At 51.1% G+C, this 21,104-nt stretch overlaps 1 protein-coding gene across 5 annotated transcripts in view; it reads left to right on the top strand.

The window, feature by feature from the left end:
• The window catches only part of AXIN2 (axin 2), a 52,001-nt gene that overhangs the window by 18,024 nt on the left and 12,873 nt on the right, over nucleotides 1-21,104 (top strand). For 3 of the 5 annotated variants that reach the window (XM_044273739.1, XM_044273741.1, XM_044273736.1), the window contains exons 1-3: nucleotides 12,208-12,337; nucleotides 17,779-18,663; nucleotides 20,726-20,866. In XM_044273739.1, coding sequence (XP_044129674.1) covers nucleotides 17,858-18,663; nucleotides 20,726-20,866 — 947 coding nt within the window. In that variant the 5' untranslated portion in view covers nucleotides 12,208-12,337; nucleotides 17,779-17,857. Of the gene's footprint in view, nucleotides 1-12,207; nucleotides 12,338-12,410; nucleotides 12,495-17,778; nucleotides 18,664-20,725; nucleotides 20,867-21,104 lie in introns of those variants that run through there. The other 2 variants (XM_044273738.1, XM_044273737.1) reach the window with 2 other exon arrangements.

The raw sequence follows: 21,104 nt of genomic DNA, 5'->3' as shown, positions 1-21,104 counted from the left end.
TGAATTCCCAGGGGGGCTACTCCATTTGAGACAAGTCAGCAGGAGTCTGAAGAGGAGGATGGTGCCTGGGGGGAGGAGGAGGAGAGGGAGAAGCAAGAAGAGCAGGCTTTGAGGGGGACTTTTCGGGGATCCCTGGTGTTGTCCGTGGCTAGGGTGAGGAGACCGAGGATGACATTCTCCTGGGCGATGAGCAGGAGCCAGGGTGCTCCACCACTTCCAATTTAGTGCAAATGGGGGCCTTCATGCTGCAGTGTTTGAAGAGGGACACCCGTATAAAAAGCATAAAGGGCTAGGACCAGTACTGGGTGGCAACGTACTTAGACCCCCGGTACAAACACAAAATGGCGGACGTGTTACCAGCATCACAGAGGGCTGTCAGATTGCAGCATTTGCAGGCCGTGCTTCAAGAGATGCTGCATTCTGCTGTTGTGGGTGCTGGGAGTGGAATTTCCACCCACAGAGAAACAGTTGTGGGTACCAATCCTACTGCGCCTGCAAGAAGAGGGCGGTTTGAAGATGTGTTGGTCACTTCGGATACGAGATCATTCTTGCAGCCAACCCATCGACAGCCGCCCTCCGGATCCAGCCTCAGGGAACACCTAGACCGACAGGTGTCCGACTACATCGGGTTAACGGCCGATGTGGACGCTCTGAAAAGCGAGGAACCCCTTGACTACTGGGTGTGCAAGCTTGACCTGTGGCCAGAGCTGGCACAATTTGCCATGGAACTCTTGGCTTGCCCCTCGTCCAGTGTCCTGTCCGAAAGGACGTTCAGTGCAGCAGGGGGGATCGTTACCGATAAGCGCACTCGCCTAGCTCACGACAGTGTGGACTACCTCACATTTCTAAAAATGAATGAGGCATGGATCTCGGAGGAATTCAACATCTGTGACGACCACATTTAATTTAATTTTCTCATGCCAGCCCACACATATCCGCCACCACTCAGAAAAAAGAATGTCTTATGTATATACAGCGGCAGAAAAGGCCTTTTCTGTCAGGTGAATGCCTAATTTTTGGGGCCTGTACTCCCGTGGCCTAAAATAATTTTTTTCTAGGCTCCAGCAGGGCACATTTTTGAGAGTTTCCCTGTAAGATGCATAAAAATAGAATTTTTGCCAATGATCCCCCTCTGGTATGTCACTGTCCATGTGCCCTATTTGTGCACTTCTATTAAATATTTGGTGGCTGCAAATATGACCTGAAGGTTTTTCAGGTTCGCTTGCCATTAAAGTCAATGTTGCCCGCTGCAAATGCACGGTTCATGAACATTTGATCGCGAACGCGCTTTTGCGAACCGTCCCGGCCGATATTCGTCCATCACTAACGATGAGATACGCTGATGGATGAGATACAGCATTAATTATTAGATACAGCGCAGAATGTCAGATAACAGAGAGAATGTGAGATACAGCAAAGAGTACAGCTTATTGAACACGGAGGAGAATATCACATGTGGCAGAGGGGATCGGACATGCTGCAGATATGGAGGGGGATATGAAATACAGCAGAGAATATCAGATCCAGAATACTGGGTTCTCCATGTCCTCCTTGGGGCTGTGGCACCCACTGTTTCAGGTCTGTGAGCATCGTGGAGGCCACACTTGTCCCATCAGGAATGAGAATGAGGGGGGGGCACTACTGGAGGACAGTGAGCACAGTAACGTCCTGGGACGCCTGACCTCTGTAGCGAAGATCCATATTGTGTCACCAGAGGGTCCAAGGCACTGATCCGAGGTTCTGGAGCTGCAGGACCGCAGCAGCCAATCAGATCACTATGCTCTCTGCACCAGGCTCATCATTGTATGACGGCTCCATTTTTAATACTTTCATTTCCTCACCATAACTCTGCTTGCTGTGGTAAACAAGAACACTGTACCTGCCCTAATGCATTGTGGCCAGGCGCTTTACTGTAAAAAAAAAAAAATATTGTGGAACTACAACTCCCACCAGGCGCATCAGTGGAAAACTCTAATCGTTTAAGTTCAAATTGTATTTTTTATAGAAATTTTACTATTAACCTTTGTGAATCTGTGCACTGATATTTACCTGGATGCCCCTCCCCATGTGGTATAAGGGGGGAAGCTTCAATGCCCCCCTGCAGTATGTGATGTGAGCACTATCCCCCCCCCCCCCCCCCAATCATCCTTCCTTTTCATCTTAGGCTGCTGCACTCCACGTTATTGTCTAGAAATTCCTCGGCCAGTGACGGATAAAAGGATTAAACACTTCAAAGAGCCGCCTAAGGAGCGGCCACCAAGGAGACGCCCTGTCCAGGACACTGCCCGCCACCAAAGAGACCCCCTCCCGGACACTGCCCAGCACCCAGGAGACCCCCCCTCACACACACTGCCCAGCACCGAGGAGACCCCCTCCCGCACACTCCCCACCCCCAAAGAGACCCCACAACCAGGACACTGCCCGCCACCAAGAAGACCCCCCTTCTGGACAATGCTTACCACCGACCCCCCCCCTCCCAGACACTGCCCACCATCGAGGAGACCCCCCCCCTCTCGGACACTGCCCACCACCGAGTAGACCCCCTCCCGGACACTGCCCGCCACCGAGGAAACCCCCCCCCTCCCGGACACTGCCCGCCACCAAGGAGACGTTCCCTCCCAGACACTGCCCGCCACTGAGGAGACTCCCCCTCCGGACACTGCCTGCCACCGAGGAGGGGCCCCCCCTTCCAGACACTGCCCAGCACCGAGGAGAACCCCCCTACCAGACACTGCCCGCCACCGAGGAGACCCCCTTCCCTCCCGGACACTGCCCGCCACCGAGGAGACCCCCCCTCCTGGACACTGCCCGCCACCAAGGAGATCCCCCCCCCCCCTCCTGGACACTGCCTGCCACCGAGGAGACCCCCCTCCTGGACACTGCCCGCCACCGAGGAGACCCCCCTCCCAGACACTGTCTGCCACCAAAGATAACCCCCCCTCCAGGACACTGCCCGCACCAAGAAGACCCCTCTCCCGAACACAGCTCACCACCGAGGAGACCCCCCCCTCTCCTGGACACTGCCTGCCACCGATGAGACCCCCCTCCCGGACACTGCCCGCCACCAAGGAAATCTCCCTACCTGAACACTGCCCGCCACTCCCCTTCCCGGACAATGCCTGCCACGACCCCCTCTCGGACACTGCCTGCCACTGAGTAGACCTCCCTCCCGGACACTGCCCTCACCAAGGAGACCCCCCTCCCGGACACTGCTCACCAGCGAGGAGACATCCCCTCCCGTACACTGCTGCAACAGAGGAGACCCCCCCCCTCTTGGACACTGCCCGCCACCGAGACCCCCCTCCCGGACACTGCCCGCCACCAAGGAGATCTCCCCTCCTGAACACTGCCCGAGGAGAGTCTCATTCCCCCCCTGCCCGGACACTGCCCCACCACCAAGGAGAGAGCCCCCCCCCCGGACACTGCACGCCACCGAAGAGACTCTCCCTCCCGAACACTGCCCGCCACCGAGGAGACCCCCCCCCGGACCCTGCCCACCACCAAGGAAACTCCCCAGCCCTCCCCCCCCCCCCCCCCTCAGACACTGCCCAGCCCCGAGCAGATCCCACCTCGTGTACACTGCCCGCTACCAAGGATAACTCCCCTCCCCGACACAGCCCGCCACCAAAGAGACACCCCCTTCCTGGACATTACCCGCCACCAACCCCGTCCTGGACACTGCCCGCCATCGACCCCCTCCCAGACACTGCCCACCACCAAGGAGAACTCCCCGACACTGCCTGCCACAGAGGAGAAACCCCCCCTCCCAGACACTGCCTGCCACAGAGGAGACCCCCCTCCTCTTGGACAATGCCCGCCACCGAAGAGACCCACCCTCATGGGCACTGCCCGCCACGAGGAGACCCCCCTCCCAGACACTGCCCGCCACCGAGGAGACCCCCCACTCCCGGACACTGCCCGCCACCGCAGAGACCCCCCCTCCTGGACACTGCCCACCACCGAGGAGAGCCTCCACTCCCGGACACTGCCTGCCTCTGAGGAGACCCCCAACCCCCACGGACACTGCCCGCCACCGAGGAGACCCCCTTCCCTCCCGGACACTGCCCGCCACCGAGGAGACCCCCCTCCTGGACACTGCCTGCCACCAAGGAGACCCCCCTCCTGGACACTGCCCGCCACTGAGGAGATCCCCCCTCCTGGACACTGCCCCACCATCGAGGAGAACTACCCCCTTCCTGGACACTGCCCGCCACCGAGGAGACTTCCCTTCCTGGACACTACCCGCCACCGCTATATCGGCAATGACCAACAGACAGTCATATTATGAATAGATGCAATAGAACACGAGGTTGGCCGATGTATCAGTAGGGACAATACCCGGCCCTGATGATTTGTTACAATGTATCAGTGTAGAAACTTCACACAAATCTCTCTCCAGCCCTGATGGTTTGTTACAGTGTATCAGTCCGCTGAGGCTTTTCTACCCTGGATATAACTGACACAATTGCTGCAGCTGTGAAAAGAATAAGATCAGAACAGGATTTCAGACTCTAAATGTAAACAGGAATGTTCTCCTTCAATGACAGCAAGCAGAGATCTTGTAAGGAGTGACAAACCTTCAGACTGGAGCTTGAAGCTGTAATGTGATAACAGAGCGATGACGAGGCACACGTTCTGCCTCACTGAGGTCACTGCTGGTTTCTGAAATAAAAGGCTTCAAATAATGACATCCAATTAAACAGAGGCCGATGGCGAAAAGTGACGACGCCCGACCCCGAGGCGCCAATACACATGGTGTCGGGCGAGCCTGACTGCATAGTACAAACCGGATTCCCAAAAAGTTGGGACACTAAACAAATCGTGAATAAAAACTGAATGCAATGATGTGGAGATGGCAAATGTCAATATTTTATTTGTAACAGAACGTAGATGACGGATCAAACGTTTAATCCGAGTAAATGTATCATTTTAAAGGAAAAATACGTTGATTCAAATTTTCACGGTGTCAACAAATCCCCAAAAAGTTAGGACAAGTAGCAATAAGAGGCTGGAAAAAGTTAATTTGAGCATAACGAAGAGCTGGAAGACCAATTAACACTAATTAGGTCAATTGGCGACATGATTGGGTATAAAAAGAGCTTCTCAGAGTGGCAGTGTCTCTCAGAAGCCAAGATGGGTAGAGGATCACCAATTCCCACAATGTTGGCAGAAAGATAGTGGAGCAATATCAGAAAGGTGTTACCCAGCGAGACATTGCAAAGACTTTGCATCTATCATCATCAACTGTGCATAACATCATCCGAAGATTCAGAGAATCTGGAACAATCTCTGTGCGTAAGGGTCAAGGCCGTAAAACCATACTGGATGCCCGTGATCTCCGGGCCCTTAAACGACACTGCACCACAAACAGGAATGCTACTGTAAAGGAAATCACAGAATGGGCTCAGGAATACTTCCAGAAACCATTGTCAGTGACCACAATCCACCGTGCCATCCGCCGTTGCCAGCTGAAACTCTACAGTGCAAAGAAGAAGCCATTTCTAAGCAAGCTCCACAAGCTCAGGCGTTTTCACTGGGCCAGGGATCATTTACAATGGAGTGTGGCAAAATGGAAGACTGTTCTGTGGTCAGACCGGTCACGATTCAAAGTTCTTTTTGGAAATCTGGGACGCCATGTCATCCGGACCAAAGAGGACAAGGACAACCCAAGTTGTTATCAACGCTCAGTTCAGAAGCCTGCATCTCTGATGGTATGGGGTTGCATGAGTGCGTGTGGCATGGGCAGCTTGCATGTCTGGAAAGGCACCATCAATGCAGAAAAATATATTCAGGTTCTAGAACAACATCTGCTCCCATCCAGACGTCATCTCTTTCAGGGAAGACCCTGCATTTTTCAACAAGATAATGCCAGACCACATTCTGCATCAATCACAACATCATGGCTGCGTAGGAGAAGGATCCGGGTACGGAAATGGCCGGTCTGCAGTCCAGATCTTTCACCTATAGAGAACATTTGGCGCATCATAAAGAGAAAGGTGCAACAAAGAAGGCCCAAGACGATGGAACAGTTAGAGGCCTGTATTAGACAAGAATGGGAGAGCATTCCTATCTCTAAACTTGAGAAACTGGTCTCCTCGGTCCCCAGACGTCTGTTGAGTGTTGTAAGAAGAAGGGGAGATGCCACACAGCGGTGAAAATGGCCTTGTCCCAACTTTTTGGGGATTGGTTGACACCATGAAATTCTGATTCAACATATTTTTCCCTTAAAATGGTCCATTTTCTCAGTTTAAACTTTTGTTCCGTGATTTATGTTCTATTCTGAATAAAATATTAGAAGTTGCCATCTCCACATCATTGCATTCAGTTTTTATTCACGATTTGTATAGTGTCCCAACTTTTTTGGAATCCGGTTTGTACTACCCCACACTGATACACCTCACTCTCCCCCTGCAGAATAGTGAGTGCAGCTCTGCAGTATAATACAGGATGTAACTCAGGATCGGTACAGGATAAGTAATGTATGTACACAGTGACCGCACCAGCAGAATAGTGAGTGCAGCTCTGGGGTATAATACAGGATGTAACTCAGGATTAGTACAGGATAAGTAATGTATGTACACAGTGACTGCACCAGCAGAATAGTGAGTGCAGCTCTGGGGTATAATACAGGATGTAACTCAGGATCAGTACAGGATAAGTAATGTATGTACACAGTGACTGCACCAGCAGAATAGTGAGTGCAGCTCTGGAGTATAATACAGTATGTAACTCAGGATCAGTACAGGATAAGTAATGTATGTACACAGTGACTGCAGCAGCAGAATAGCGAGTACAGCTCTGGAGTATAATACAGGATGTAACTCAGGATCAGTACAGGATAAGTAATGTATGTGCACAGTGACTGCACCAGCAGAATAGTGAGTGCAGCTCTGGAGTATAACACAGGATGTAACTCAGGATCAGTACAGGATAAGTAATGTATGTACACAGTGACTGCACCAGCAGAATAGTGAGTGCAGCTCTGGAGTATAATACAGTATGTAACTCAGGATCAGTACAGGATAAGTAATGTATGTACACAGTGACTGCAGCAGCAGAATAGCGAGTACAGCTCTGGAGTATAATACAGGATGTAACTCAGGATCAGTACAGGATAAGTAATGTATGTGCACAGTGACTGCACCAGCAGAATAGTGAGTGCAGCTCTGGAGTATAATACAGGATGTAACTCAGGATCAGTACAGGATAAGTAATGTATGTACACAGTGACTGCACCAGCAGAATAGTGAGTGCAGCTCTGGAGTATAATACAGGATGTAACTCTGGATCAGTACAGGATAAGTAATGTATGTACACAGTGACTGCACCAGCAGAATAGCGAGTGCAGCTCTGGAGTATAATACAGGATGTAACTCAGGATCGGTACAGGATAAGTAATGTATGTACACAGTGACTGCACCAGCAGAATAGTGAGTGCAGCTCTGGAGTATAATACAGGATGTAACTCAGGATCGGTACAGGATAAGTAATGTATGTACACAGTGACTGCACCAGCAGAATAGTGAGTGCAGCTCTGGAGTATAATACAGGATGTAACTCAGGATCAGTACAGGATAAGTAATGTATGTACACAGTGACTGCACCAGCAGAATAGTGAGTGCAGCTCTGGAGTATAATACAGGATGTAACTCAGGATCAGTACAGGATAAGTAATGTATGTACACAGTGACTGCACCAGCAGAATAGTGAGTGCAGCTCTGGAGTATAATACAGGATGTAACTCAGGATCAGTACAGGATAAGTAATGTATGTACACAGTGACTGCACCAGCAGAATAGTGAGTGCAGCTCTGGAGTATAATACAGGATGTAACTCAGGATCAGTACAGGATAAGTAATGTATGTACACAGTGACTGCACCAGCAGAATAGTGAGTGCAGCTCTGGAGTATAATACAGGATGTAACTCAGGATCAGTACAGGATAAGTAATGTATGTACACGGTGACTGCACCAGCAGAATAGTGAGTGCAGCTCTGGAGTATAATACAGGATGTAACTCAGAATCAGTACAGGATAAGTAATGTATGTACACAGGGACTGCACCAGCAGAATAGTGAGTGCAGCTCTGGAGTATAATACAGGATGTAACTCAGGATCAGTACAGGATAAGTAATGTATGTACACAGGGACTGCACCAGCAGAATAGTGAGTGCAGCTCTGGAGTATAATACAGGATGTAACTCAGGATCAGTACAGGATAAGTAATGTATGTACACAGTGACTGCACCAGCAGAATAGTGAATGCAGCTCCGGAGTCCTGTGCATGTGGTACTTCCCAGTCCCATGTATATCTAGATCTATGAGCTCACCTCCTTATACTCTCGCAGTGAGGACCCCGGGTGAATTTCCTTCTGGCCCCTAAATGTAATCCTGCTGTGAGGTAATCACTGACATGTGGACCTGCGTGTTGAAGCGGCGCACGGTCCGGCATCTGACTCTTGACTTATGAACAGCGAAGATTCTTTACAGGCTGGGAAAATGCTGTGGAGGGACAGAAATATACATATATATAGATTGTCAGCTCTGGGGATCAGGGTCTGATTATTACACCTGTAGATTGTCAGCTCTGGGGATCAGGGTCTGATTATTACACCTGTAGATTGTCAGCTCTGGGGATCAGGGTCTAATTATTACACCTGTAGATTGTCAGCTCTGGGGATCAGGGTCTGATTATTACACCTGTAGATTGTCAGCTCTGGGGATCAGGGTCTGATTATTACACCTGTAGATTGTCAGCTCTGGGGATCAGGGTCTGATTATTACACCTGTAGATTGTCAGCTCTGGGGATCAGGGTCTAATTATTACACCTGTAAATTGTCAGCTCTGGGGATCGGGGTCTGATTATTACACCTGTATATTGTCAGCTCTGGGGATCAGGGTCTGATTATTACACCTGTAGATTGTCAGCTCTGGGGATCAGGGTCTAATTATTACACGTGTAGATTGTCAGCTCTGGGGATCGGGGTCTGATTATTACACCTGTAAATTGTCAGCTCTGGGGATCGGGGTCTGATTATTACACCTGTAGATTGTCAGCTCTGGGGATCGGGGTCTGATTATTACACCTGTAGATTGTCAGCTCTGGGGATCGGGGTCTGATTATTACACCTGTAGATTGTCAGCTCTGGGGATCGGAGTCTGATTATTACACCTGTAGATTGTCCGCTCTGGGGATCGGAGTCTGATTATTACACCTGTAGATTGTCAGCTCTGGGGATCGGGGTCTGATTATTACACCTGTAGATTGTCAGCTCTGGGGCTCGGGGTCTGATTATTACACCTGTAGATTGTCAGCTCTGGGGATCGGGGTCTGATTATTACACGTGTAGATTGTCAGCTCTGGGGATCGGGGTCTGATTATTACACCTGTAAATTGTCAGCTCTGGGGATCGGGGTCTGATTATTACACCTGTAGATTGTCAGCTCTGGGGATCGGGGTCTGATTATTACACCTGTAGATTGTCAGCTCTGGGGATCGGGGTCTGATTATTACACCTATAGATTGTCAGCTCTGGGGCTCAGGGTCATCACACTGCACAGCGCCAGCCTTATTACTGCACAGCACCAGCCTTATTACTGCACAGCACCAGCCTCATCACACTGCACAGCGCCAGCCTCATCACACTGCACAGTGCCAGCCTTATTACTGCACAGCACCAGCCTCATCACACTGCACAGCACCAGCCTCATCACACTGCACAGCACCAGCCTTATTACTGCACAGCACCAGCCTTATTACTGCACAGCACCAGCCTCATCACACTGCACAGCGCCAGCCTTATTACTGCACAGCACCAGCCTCATCACACTGCACAGCACCAGCCTCATCACACTGCACAGCGCCAGCCTCATCACACTGCACAGCGCCAGCCTTATTACTGGACAGCACCAGCCTCATCACACTGCACAGCACCAGCCTCATCACACTGCACAGCGCCAGCCTCATCACACTGCACAGCACCAGCCTCATCACACTGCACAGCGCCAGCCTCATCACACTGCACAGCGCCAGCCTTATTACTGGACAGCACCAGCCTCATCACACTGCACAGCACCAGCCTCATCACACTGCACAGTACCAGCCTCATCACACTGCACAGCGCCAGCCTCATCACACTGCACAGCGCCAGCCTCATCACACTGCACAGTGCCCGCCTCATCACACTGCACAGCGCCAGCCTCATCACACTGCACAGTACCAGCCTCATCACACTGCACAGTGCCAGCCTTATTACTGGACAGCACCAGCCTCATCACACTGCACAGCACCAGCCTCATCACACTGCACAGTACCAGCCTCATCACACTGCACAGCGCCAGCCTCATCACACTGCACAGCGCCAGCCTCATCACACTGCACAGCGCCAGCCTCATCACACTGCACAGCACCAGCCTCATCACACTGCACAGCACCAGCCTCATCACACTGCACAGCGCCAGCCTTATTACTGCACAGCACCAGCCTCATCACACTGCACAGCACCAGCCTCATCACACTGCACAGCACCAGCCTCATCACACTGCACAGCGCCAGCCTTATTACTGCACAGCACCAGCCTCATCACACTGCACAGCGCCAGCCTCATCACACTGCACAGCGCCAGCCTCATCACACTGCACAGCGCCAGCCTCATCACACTGCACAGCACCAGCCTCATCACACTGCACAGCGCCAGCCTCATCACACTGCACAGCGCCAGCCTTATTACTGCACAGCACCAGCCTCATCACACTGCACAGCGCCAGCCTCATCACACTGCACAGCACCAGCCTCATCACACTGCACAGCACCAGCCTCATCACACTGCACAGCGCCAGCCTTATTACTGCACAGCACCAGCCTCATCACACTGCACAGCTCCAGCCTCATCACACTGCACAGTGCCAGCCTAATTACTGCACAGCACCAGCCTCATCACACTGCACAGCGCCAGCCTCATCACACTGCACAGCACCAGCCTCATCACACTGCACAGCACCAGCCTCATCACACTGCACAGCACCAGCCTCATCACACTGCACAGCGCCAGCCTCATCACACTGCACAGCACCAGCCTCATCACACTGCACAGCACCAGCCTCATCACACTGCACAGCGCCAGCCTTATTACTGCACAGCACCAGCCTAATCACACTGCACAGTGCCAGCCTTATTACTGCACAGCACCAGCCTCATCACACTGCACAGCTCCAGCCTCATCACACTGCACAGCGCCAGCCTTATTACTGCACAGCACCAGCCTCATCACACTGCACAGCGCCAGCCTCATCACACTGCACAGCGCCAGCCTCATCACACTGCACAGCGCCAGCCTCATCACACTGCACAGCACCAGCCTCATCACACTGCACAGCGCCAGCCTCATCACACTGCACAGCGCCAGCCTTATTACTGCACAGCACCAGCCTCATCACACTGCACAGCGCCAGCCTCATCACACTGCACAGCACCAGCCTCATCACACTGCACAGCACCAGCCTCATCACACTGCACAGCGCCAGCCTTATTACTGCACAGCACCAGCCTCATCACACTGCACAGCTCCAGCCTCATCACACTGCACAGTGCCAGCCTTATTACACTGCACAGCACCAGCCTCATCACACTGCACAGCACCAGCCTCATCACACTGCACAGCACCAGCCTCATCACACTGCACAGCACCAGCCTCATCACACTGCACAGCGCCAGCCTCATCACACTGCACAGCGCCAGCCTTATTACTGCACAGCACCAGCCTCATCACACTGCACAGCACCAGCCTCATCACACTGCACAGCGCCAGCCTCATCACACTGCACAGTGCCAGCCTTATTACTGCACAGCACCAGCCTCATCACACTGCACAGCGCCAGCCTTATTACTGCACAGCACCAGCCTCATCACACTGCACAGTGCCAGCCTCATCACACTGCACAGTGCCAGCCTTATTACTGCACAGCACCAGCCTCATCACACTGCACAGTGCCCGCCATGTCTTCTATTAGTGGGGGGCATTGCACTCTGCTCCAGGCCCCCCATTCCTCCCTCCCCCAGCAGTCCTCTTTGATGTGGCGGGGCCTTTGATGTAGGCAGCAGTGTGTGTCCTAGTGCAAGGTGGCACAGTGTGACAGATGTGTATCAGCAGCCTCCTCCTCCTGCAGCAGCCTCCTCCCCCGCTCCCTCCCTGCCTCTGATGTGTAAGGAGCTCTGCATGCTTCTCCAGGGCTCAGTTGTTACACAGGGCTGGACGGATCTGTGCCAGGATGGTGCCAGGGCTCAATGGGCACTGGTGAGGAGCTGCCCGCTGCCAGGATGGCTGCTCTCAGTCTCAGGTAATGGTGCCAGGCTCTCCGCCGTGGATTTATGGCTTCCGAGGCTGGAGCTTCTCCAATCCCAGATGATCTCCTCCAGGATCTTACAATCCTCGGCCCAGGATCCCTGGAATCTCTGCCCACTGTGCTGTTCTCTGCTCCTGGTCTGCATGTGGAGGTGAAACATTGTATCTGCTGAGCTGTTATTACTATGTATCTGCTGTATGTGATGCTGGGGGCATGGCAGGAGGGCATCCTATATGATGTGCTAGAGGCATGGCAGGAGGGCATCCTATATGATGTGCTAGAGGGTATGGCAGGAGGACATCCTATATGATGTGCTAGGGGTATGGCAGGAGGGCATCCTGTATGATGTGCTAGGGGTATGGCAGGAGGGCATCCTATATGATGTGCTAGAGGTATGGCAGGAGGATGTCCTATATGATGTGCTAGGGGTATGGCAGGAGGGCATCCTATATGATGTGCTAGAGGTATGGAAGGAGGGCATCCTATGTGATGTGCTGGGGGTATGGAAGGAGGACATCCTATGTGATGTACTGAGGGTATGGCAGGAGGGCATCCTATGTGATGTGCTAGAGGTATGGCAGGAGGACATCCTGTATGATGTGCTGGGTGTATGGCAGGAGGATGTCCTATATGATGTGCTGGGGGTATGGAAGGAGGACATCCTATATGATGTGCTGGGGTATGGCAGGAGGGCATCCTATATGATGTGCTGGGGGTATGGCAGGAGGACATCCTATATGATGTGCTAGGGGTATGGCAGGAGGGCATCCTATATGATGTGCTAGGGGTATGGCAGGAGGGCATCCTGTATGATGTGCTAGGGGTATGGCAGGAGGGCATCCTATATGATGTGCTAGAGGTATGGCAGGAGGATGTCCCTTATGATGTGCTAGGGGTATGGCAGGAGGGCATCCTATATGATGTGCTAGAGGTATGGAAGGAGGGCATCCTATGTGATGTGCTGGGGGTATGGAAGGAGGACATCCTATGTGATGTACTGAGGGTATGGCAGGAGGGCATCCTATGTGATGTGCTAGAGGTATGGCAGGAGGACATCCTGTATGATGTGCTGGGTGTATGGCAGGAGGATGTCCTATATGATGTGCTGGGGGTATGGAAGGAGGACATCCTATATGATGTGCTGGGGTATGGCAGGAGGGCATCCTATATGATGTGCTGGGTGTATGGCAGGAGGACATCCTATATGATGTGCTAGGGGTATGGCAGGAGGGCATCCTATATGATGTGCTGGGTGTATGGCAGGAGGGCATCCTATATGATGTGCTAGAGGTATGGCAGGAGGGCATCCTATATGATGTACTGAGGGTATGGCAGGAGGACATCCTATATGATGTGCTAGAGGTATGGCAGGAGGGCATCCTATATGATGTACTGAGGGTATGGCAGGAGGGCATCCTATATGATGTGCTGGGGGTATGGCAGGAGGACATCCTATATGATGTGCTAGAGGTATGGCAGGAGGGCATCCTATATGATGTACTGAGGGTATAGCAGGAGGACATCCTATATGATGTGCTAGAGGTATGGCAGGAGGGCATCCTATATGATGTGCTGGGGGTATGGCAGGAGGGCATCCTATATGATGTACTGAGGGTATGGCAGGAGGGCATCCTATATGATGTGCTGGGTGTATGGCAGGAGGACATCCTGTATGATGTGCTAGGGGTATGGCAGGATGACATCCTTTATGATGTGCTGGGGGTATGGAAGGGGGGCATCCTGTATGATGTGCTGGGGGTATGGAAGGAGGACATCCTATATGATGTGCTGGGGGTATGGAAGGAGGACATCCTATGTAATGTGCTGGGTGTATGGCAGGAGGGCATCCTATATGATGTGCTGGGGGTATGGCAGGAGGGCATCCTATATGATGTACTGAGGGTATGGCAGGAGGGCATCCTATATGATGTGCTGGGTGTATGGCAGGAGGACATCCTGTATGATGTGCTAGGGGTATGGCAGGATGACATCCTGTATGATGTGCTGGGGGTATGGAAGGGGGGCATCCTGTATGATGTGCTGGGGGTATGGAAGGAGGACATCCTATATGATGTGCTGGGGGTATGGAAGGAGGACATCCTATATGATGTGCTAGGGGTATGGCAGGAGGGCATCCTATATGATGTACTGAGGGTATGGCAGGAGAACATCCTATATGATGTACTGAGGGTATGGCAGGAGGGCATCCTATATGATGTGCTATGGGTATGGCAGGAGGGCATCCTGTATGATGTGCTGGGGGTATGGAAGGAGGACATCCTATGTGATGTACTGAGGGTATGGCAGGAGGACATCCTATATGATGTACTGAGGGTATGGCAGGAGGGCATCCTATATGATGTGCTATGGGTATGGCAGGAGGGCATCCTGTATGATGTGCTGGGTGTATGGCAGGAGGGCATCCTATGTGATGTACTGAGGGTATGGCAGGAGGACATCCTATATGATGTACTGAGGGTATGGCAGGAGGGCATCCTATATGATGTGCTATGGGTATGGCAGGAGGGCATCCTATATGATGTACTGAGGGTATGGCAGGAGAACATCCTATATGATGTGCTGGGGGTATGGCTGGAGGGCATCCTATATGATGTGCTGGGGGTATGGAAGGAGGACATCCTATATGATGTGCTGGGGGTATGGAAGGAGGACATCCTATATGATGTGCTGGGGTATGGCAGTAGGACATCCTATCTGATGTGCTGGGTGTATGGCAGGAGGACATCCTGTATGATGTGCTGGGGGTATGGCAGGAGGGCATCCTATATGATGTGCTAGGGGTATGGCAGGAGGCCATCATATATGATGTACTGAGGGTATGGCAGGAGGACATCCTGTATGATGTGCTGGGGGTATGGCAGGAGGGCATCCTATGTAATGTGCTGGGTGTATGGCAGGAGGGCATCCTATGTGATGTGCTGGGGGTATGGAAGGAGGACATCCTATATGATGTGCTAGGGGTATGGCAGGAGGGCATCCTATATGATGTACTGAGGGTATGGCAGGAGGGCATCCTATATGATGTGCTGGGTGTATGGCAGGAGGACATCCTGTATGATGTGCTGGGGGTATGGAAGGAGGACATCCTATATGATGTGCTAGGGGTATGGCAGGAGGGCATCCTATATGATGTGCTGGGGGTATGGCTGGAGGGCATCCTATATGATGTGCTGGGTGTATGGCAGGAGGACATCCTGTATGATGTGCTGGGTGTATGGAAGGAGGACATCCTGTATGATGTGCTGGGGGTATGGCAGGAGGGCATCCTATATGATGTGCTAGGGGTATGGCAGGAGGGCATCCTATATGATGTGCTGGGGGTATGGCTGGAGGGCATCCTATATGATGTGCTGGGTGTATGGCAGGAGGACATCCTGTATGATGTGCTGGGGGTATGGAAGGAGGACATCCTGTATGATGTGCTGGGGGTATGGCAGGAGGGCATCCTATATGATGTGCTAGGGGTATGGCAGGAGGGCATCCTATATGATGTGCTGGGTGTATGGCAGGAGGGAATCCTATATGATGTGCTAGGGGTATGGAAGGAGGACATCCTGTATGATGTGCTGGGGGTATGGCAGGAGGGCATCCTATGTGATGTGCTGGGGGTATGGCAGGAGGGAATCCTATATGATGTGCTAGGGGTATGGCAGGAGGGCATCCTATATGATGTACTGAGGGTATGGCAGGAGGGCATCCTATATGATGTGCTGGGTGTATGGCAGGAGGGCATCCTGTATGATGTGCTGGGGGTATGGAAGGAGGACATCCTGTATGATGTGCTGGGAGTATGGCAGGAGGGCATCCTATATGATGTACTGAGGGTATGGCAGGAGGACATCCTATATGATGTGCTGGGGGTATGGAAGGAGGGCATCCTATATGATGTGCTGAGGGTATGGCAGGAGGACATCCTGTATGATATGCTGGGTGTATGGAAGGGGGGCATCCTGTATGATGTACTGAGGGTATGGCAGGAGGACATCCTGTATGATGTGCTGGGGGTATGGCAGGAGGGCATCCTATATGATGTGCTGGGGGTATGGAAGGAGGGCATCCTATATGATGTACTGAGGGTATGGCAGGAGGGCATCCTATATGATGTACTGAGGGTATGGCAGGAGGACATCCTGTATGATGTGCTGAGGGTATGGCAGGAGGGCATCCTGTATGATGTGCTGGGTGTATGGAAGGGGGGCATCCTGTATGATGTACTGAGGGTATGGCAGGAGGACATCCTGTATGATGTGCTGGGGGTATGGCAGGAGGGCATCCTATATGATGTGCTGGGGGTATGGAAGGAGGGCATCCTATATGATGTACTGAGGGTATGGCAGGAGGGCATCCTATATGATGTACTGAGGGTATGGCAGGAGGACATCCTGTATGATGTGCTGAGGGTATGGCAGGAGGGCATCCTATATGATGTGCTGGGGGTATGGAAGGAGGGCATCCTATATGATGTACTGAGGGTATGGCAGGAGGACATCCTGTATGATGTGCTGGGTGTATGGAAGGGGGGCATCCTATATGATGTGCTAGGGGTATGGCAGGAGGACATCCTGTATGATGTGCTGGGTGTATGGAAGGGGGGCATCCTATATGATGTACTGAGGGTATGGCAGGAGGGCATCCTATATGATGTGCTGGGTGTATGGCAGGAGGACATCCTATATGATGTGCTGGGTGTATGGCAGGAGGGCATCCTATATGATGTACTGAGGGTATGGCAGGAGGACATCCTATATGATGTGCTGGGAGTATGGCAGGAGGGCATCCTATATGATGTGCTGGGTGTATGGCAGGAGGGCATCCTATATGATGTGCTGGGGGTATGGAAGGAGGGCATCCTATATGATGTGCTGGGTGTATGGCAGGAGGGCATCCTATATGATGTGCTGGGTTGTATGCTGGATTAGTGGTGTAGTTTATATTGATGTGGGTTGCCATGTTTGCAGCCCCCTGGCATGTAGAGGATGATGTTGTGTACAGCGGGCAGAAGCTGCACTGAATATTTGACAATCTGCTGGTGAGCGTTGTGTTTTCTGCTGGGTGGTGATGGAGCGCTCCCTCTAATTTAAGGATCAGAACCAGATGCTGTTGGTGGTGGGGGGTGACAGGCGCTGCGGGAGGAGAGGGCTCCAAAATGAATTTCACCTGCAGACGTCTGCAGTGCATCCCAGATCTAGCTCAGATGCCCCCACTAGATGGGCACCAACCTGTCAGTAATAAAGACAGGGTCCCCCCGTTCTACTCTCCAGGCCTCTCTGCCTGCCCACCACGGTATCTCTTCTTGTACTGGGGCGCCCCTGATTCGCTCGGCAGCGGCAAGGACCTGAAAAGCCTGTTTACTTTGCCTTTTGATGTCGGAAGGATCTGGTTGTGATTAGATCAATCCCTTCTTTCATTTCCAGAGAGAAGAAGACTCGCAGGATCCCCCGCTGACTCCAGATTACATAGGAATTCACAGCGCACAATACGAATTAGAGAGTCATGAGCGCCCGAGCTGTGACTCATCTCAACGATGAGAGCGGCAGCTTCAGGGAAGACGCCCCGCGGCCACCTGTGCCAGGGGAGGAAGGCCAGAAGCTGTGCCAGCTCCACACCAAAAGCCAAAGATCAAAGTCTGTGTCACTTCCCATCAACCCTAGGAGGAATGACGATGGTTTGGGGGAACCAGAGGGGAGTGCATCTCCGGATTTGCATCTGGTTAGATGGGCCAAGTCCCTGCATTCCTTACTGGGGGACCAGGATGGGGCCCATCTCTTCCGGACCTTCCTGGAGAGAGAGAAATGTGTGGACACCTTAGACTTCTGGTTCGCCTGCAATGGATTCAGGCAGATGGACCTTATGGATACCAAAACCCTGCGGGTGGCCAAAGCTATTCACAAGAGGTACATCGAGAACTACAGCGTTGTGGCCAGACAGCTCAAGCTGGCAACCAAAGTTTTCATACGGGATTGCATGAAGAGGCAGCAGATTGACTCCACCATGTTTGACCAAGCCCAGGCTGAGATCCAGATACTGATGGAGGACAATGCTTACCAGATGTTCCTCACCTCTGATATTTACATCGAATATGTCAGGACTGGGGGGGAGAACGCAGCTCATGTCAACAGCATGGCCCTTGGGAGCTTAAAGCTGGTCACTGGCTACCTACCCACCTTGAACGAGGAAGAGGAACTCAACTGTGTGGAACTCAAAGCCAAGGGCTCGCCATCCGTGGTGGGGCTGAGCAGCAAAGCTCTGAGGGCGACTGCAAGCTCACGAGCCAGGGAAAGCATAGACAGCTGCTACAGGTAGGACCCTGTGTCACCTCCATCTCCACCCACAGGTCATACCCCTTACTGGTCCAGTGTAATTGTCCCATTATAGATCTGAATTATTGGGACAAGACTTCTGTAGATCTCATAAGATGTCCGACATCATCATCATTGAATGGCACCAATATTTTGTGTGCCTTTTACTGAGCATTGTGTATATATTCACACCCCGGTGCCTCTGTTTTGGGGTTCAGGTGATGATTTGTTGCATTGTACATCGTGAGCCCCATGTTGAGCACCATGACAGCTGGGTGACCTCCATAATGAGGTTCTGCACCTCTCTTACCCTCACGACCCCAGGTGAACTTGGCTGGACAGGCTGAGTGAGAGGGCGCCCTCTGCTGGATGACAGCAGCCGCACCGCCAGCCTGACTATCCATGGCAGCTGGCGGTGTGGGCTGAGGACAGAAGATAGTCCATTACTGTGGCCCCCAGTGTGAGGGCCATCGGTCTGTGCACTGCGCAGTGGCATATGGTGGTGCTATGTAATCAGTGGGACATAACTACATAGCTCCTGCACTGACAGATATGGGTGGGGGGCTCCTGGCCCTTGGGCACCCATATTTATTGATGCAATGGTATTCTGCTGCAGAGCATCTCACCTTCTACTCCATATTGCCTCTGACCCCCTCATTACCCGGGTGACACTTAAAAGAAGCGAATGACTTTATGGTCGGAGGAAGAGACATGAAAAGGGTTAAAGCTTCAAGAAGAATAACGCAGAGGAACGGTGGCGTCTGCGCCCTGTAATCTGCACTTATAATATACAGAGCGAAGTATATAAATCACCTGGCCCCTATATACTGCAATCACCCATATACTGTAAATATTACATATCCCTCTGTATAATATAACATATCCCCTATATACTGTAATCACCTATATACTGTATATCTTACAGATCCCTCTGTATAATATAACATATCCCATGTATACTGTAATCACCTCTATACTGTATATCTTACAGATCCCTCTGTATAATATAGCATATCCCATGTATACTGTAATCACCTATATACTGTATATCTTACAGATCCCTCTGTATAATATAACATATCCCCTATATACTGCAATCACCTATATACTGTATATCTTACAGATCCCTCTGTATAATATAACATATCCCCTATATACTGTAATCACCTATATACTGTATATCTTACAGATCCCTCTGTATAATATAGCATATCCCATGTATACTGTAATCACCTATATACTGTATATCTTACAGATCCCTCTGTATAATATAACATATCCCCTATATACTGTAATCACCTATATACGGTATATATTACATATCCCTCTGTATATTATAACATGGCCCCTATATACTGTAATCACCTATATACGGTATATATTACATATCCCTCTGTATATTATAACATGGCCCCTATATACTGTAATCACCTATATACAGTATATATTGCATATCTCTCTACATATTATAACATGGCCCCTATATACTGTAATCACTTATATACTGTATATATATAACACATCTCTCTGTATATTATAATATAACCGCAATATACAGTAATCACCTATATACTATATATTACATATGTCTGTCTGTGTATAGTAACATGGCCCCTATATAGTGAAATCACCTATATACTGTATATATTACATATACATCTGTATATTATAACGCCCCTATATACTGTAATCACCTATATACTGAACATATTAAATATCCCTGTGTATATTATAATATAACCGCAATATACAGTGATCACCTATATATGGTATGTATATATCACTCTGTATAGTATAACGTGGTTGGTATATACTGCACAGGGAGGGAGGAGGGGGATGCAGCTGCAGTTCTGTTTATCTCTGGGAGGCACTGCACGCTGTGAGAGGGGAGGGGGAGCAGCAGAGGAAATATCTAATTGGCTGAGAGCACACGGCGCGGCTCTGACATCACACCAGGAAGAGCCCGCCCACTCCATAAGCATGGAGAGAGAATCTGACATTACATATAGAACCGTACAGCGGCCGATGGACGTCACTCAGTAACTGTTCCTGCCTCTTTAAGGTCATACCAGAGGAGCGAACCTATCAATCCTTACCATGTCAGTTCAGGATATGTGTTCGCTCCGACCACCAGTGCCAACGAGAGCGAGATCTCCAGTGACGCCATGACGGACGACTCCATGTCAATGACAGACAGCAGCGTGTAAGTAGCCCTTCATCTTCTATATACACCCGAGAGGTCATGATAGCAGTGACATCGCAGAACCCACTTTTTTGCATGTAGCAACTGTGAATTAGTTCTCATGTGGGCTGTAGCCTGGAAACAAGGGGTTAATGTTTCCCTAAATCGTGGACATGTCATTTATTTTGCTCGACTTCTGCCTATGGGCACTACTCTTACAGTAAAGATCACCTACCTCAGACATCACTTAAATATATGT

The sequence above is a fragment of the Bufo gargarizans genome, unplaced genomic scaffold (assembly GCF_014858855.1).
Source record: "Bufo gargarizans isolate SCDJY-AF-19 unplaced genomic scaffold, ASM1485885v1 original_scaffold_1083_pilon, whole genome shotgun sequence".
In the NCBI taxonomy this organism is placed as follows: domain Eukaryota; kingdom Metazoa; phylum Chordata; class Amphibia; order Anura; family Bufonidae; genus Bufo; species Bufo gargarizans.
Note: the sequence above shows the minus strand (reverse complement) of the source record. Positions and strands in the feature narration are given on the sequence as shown.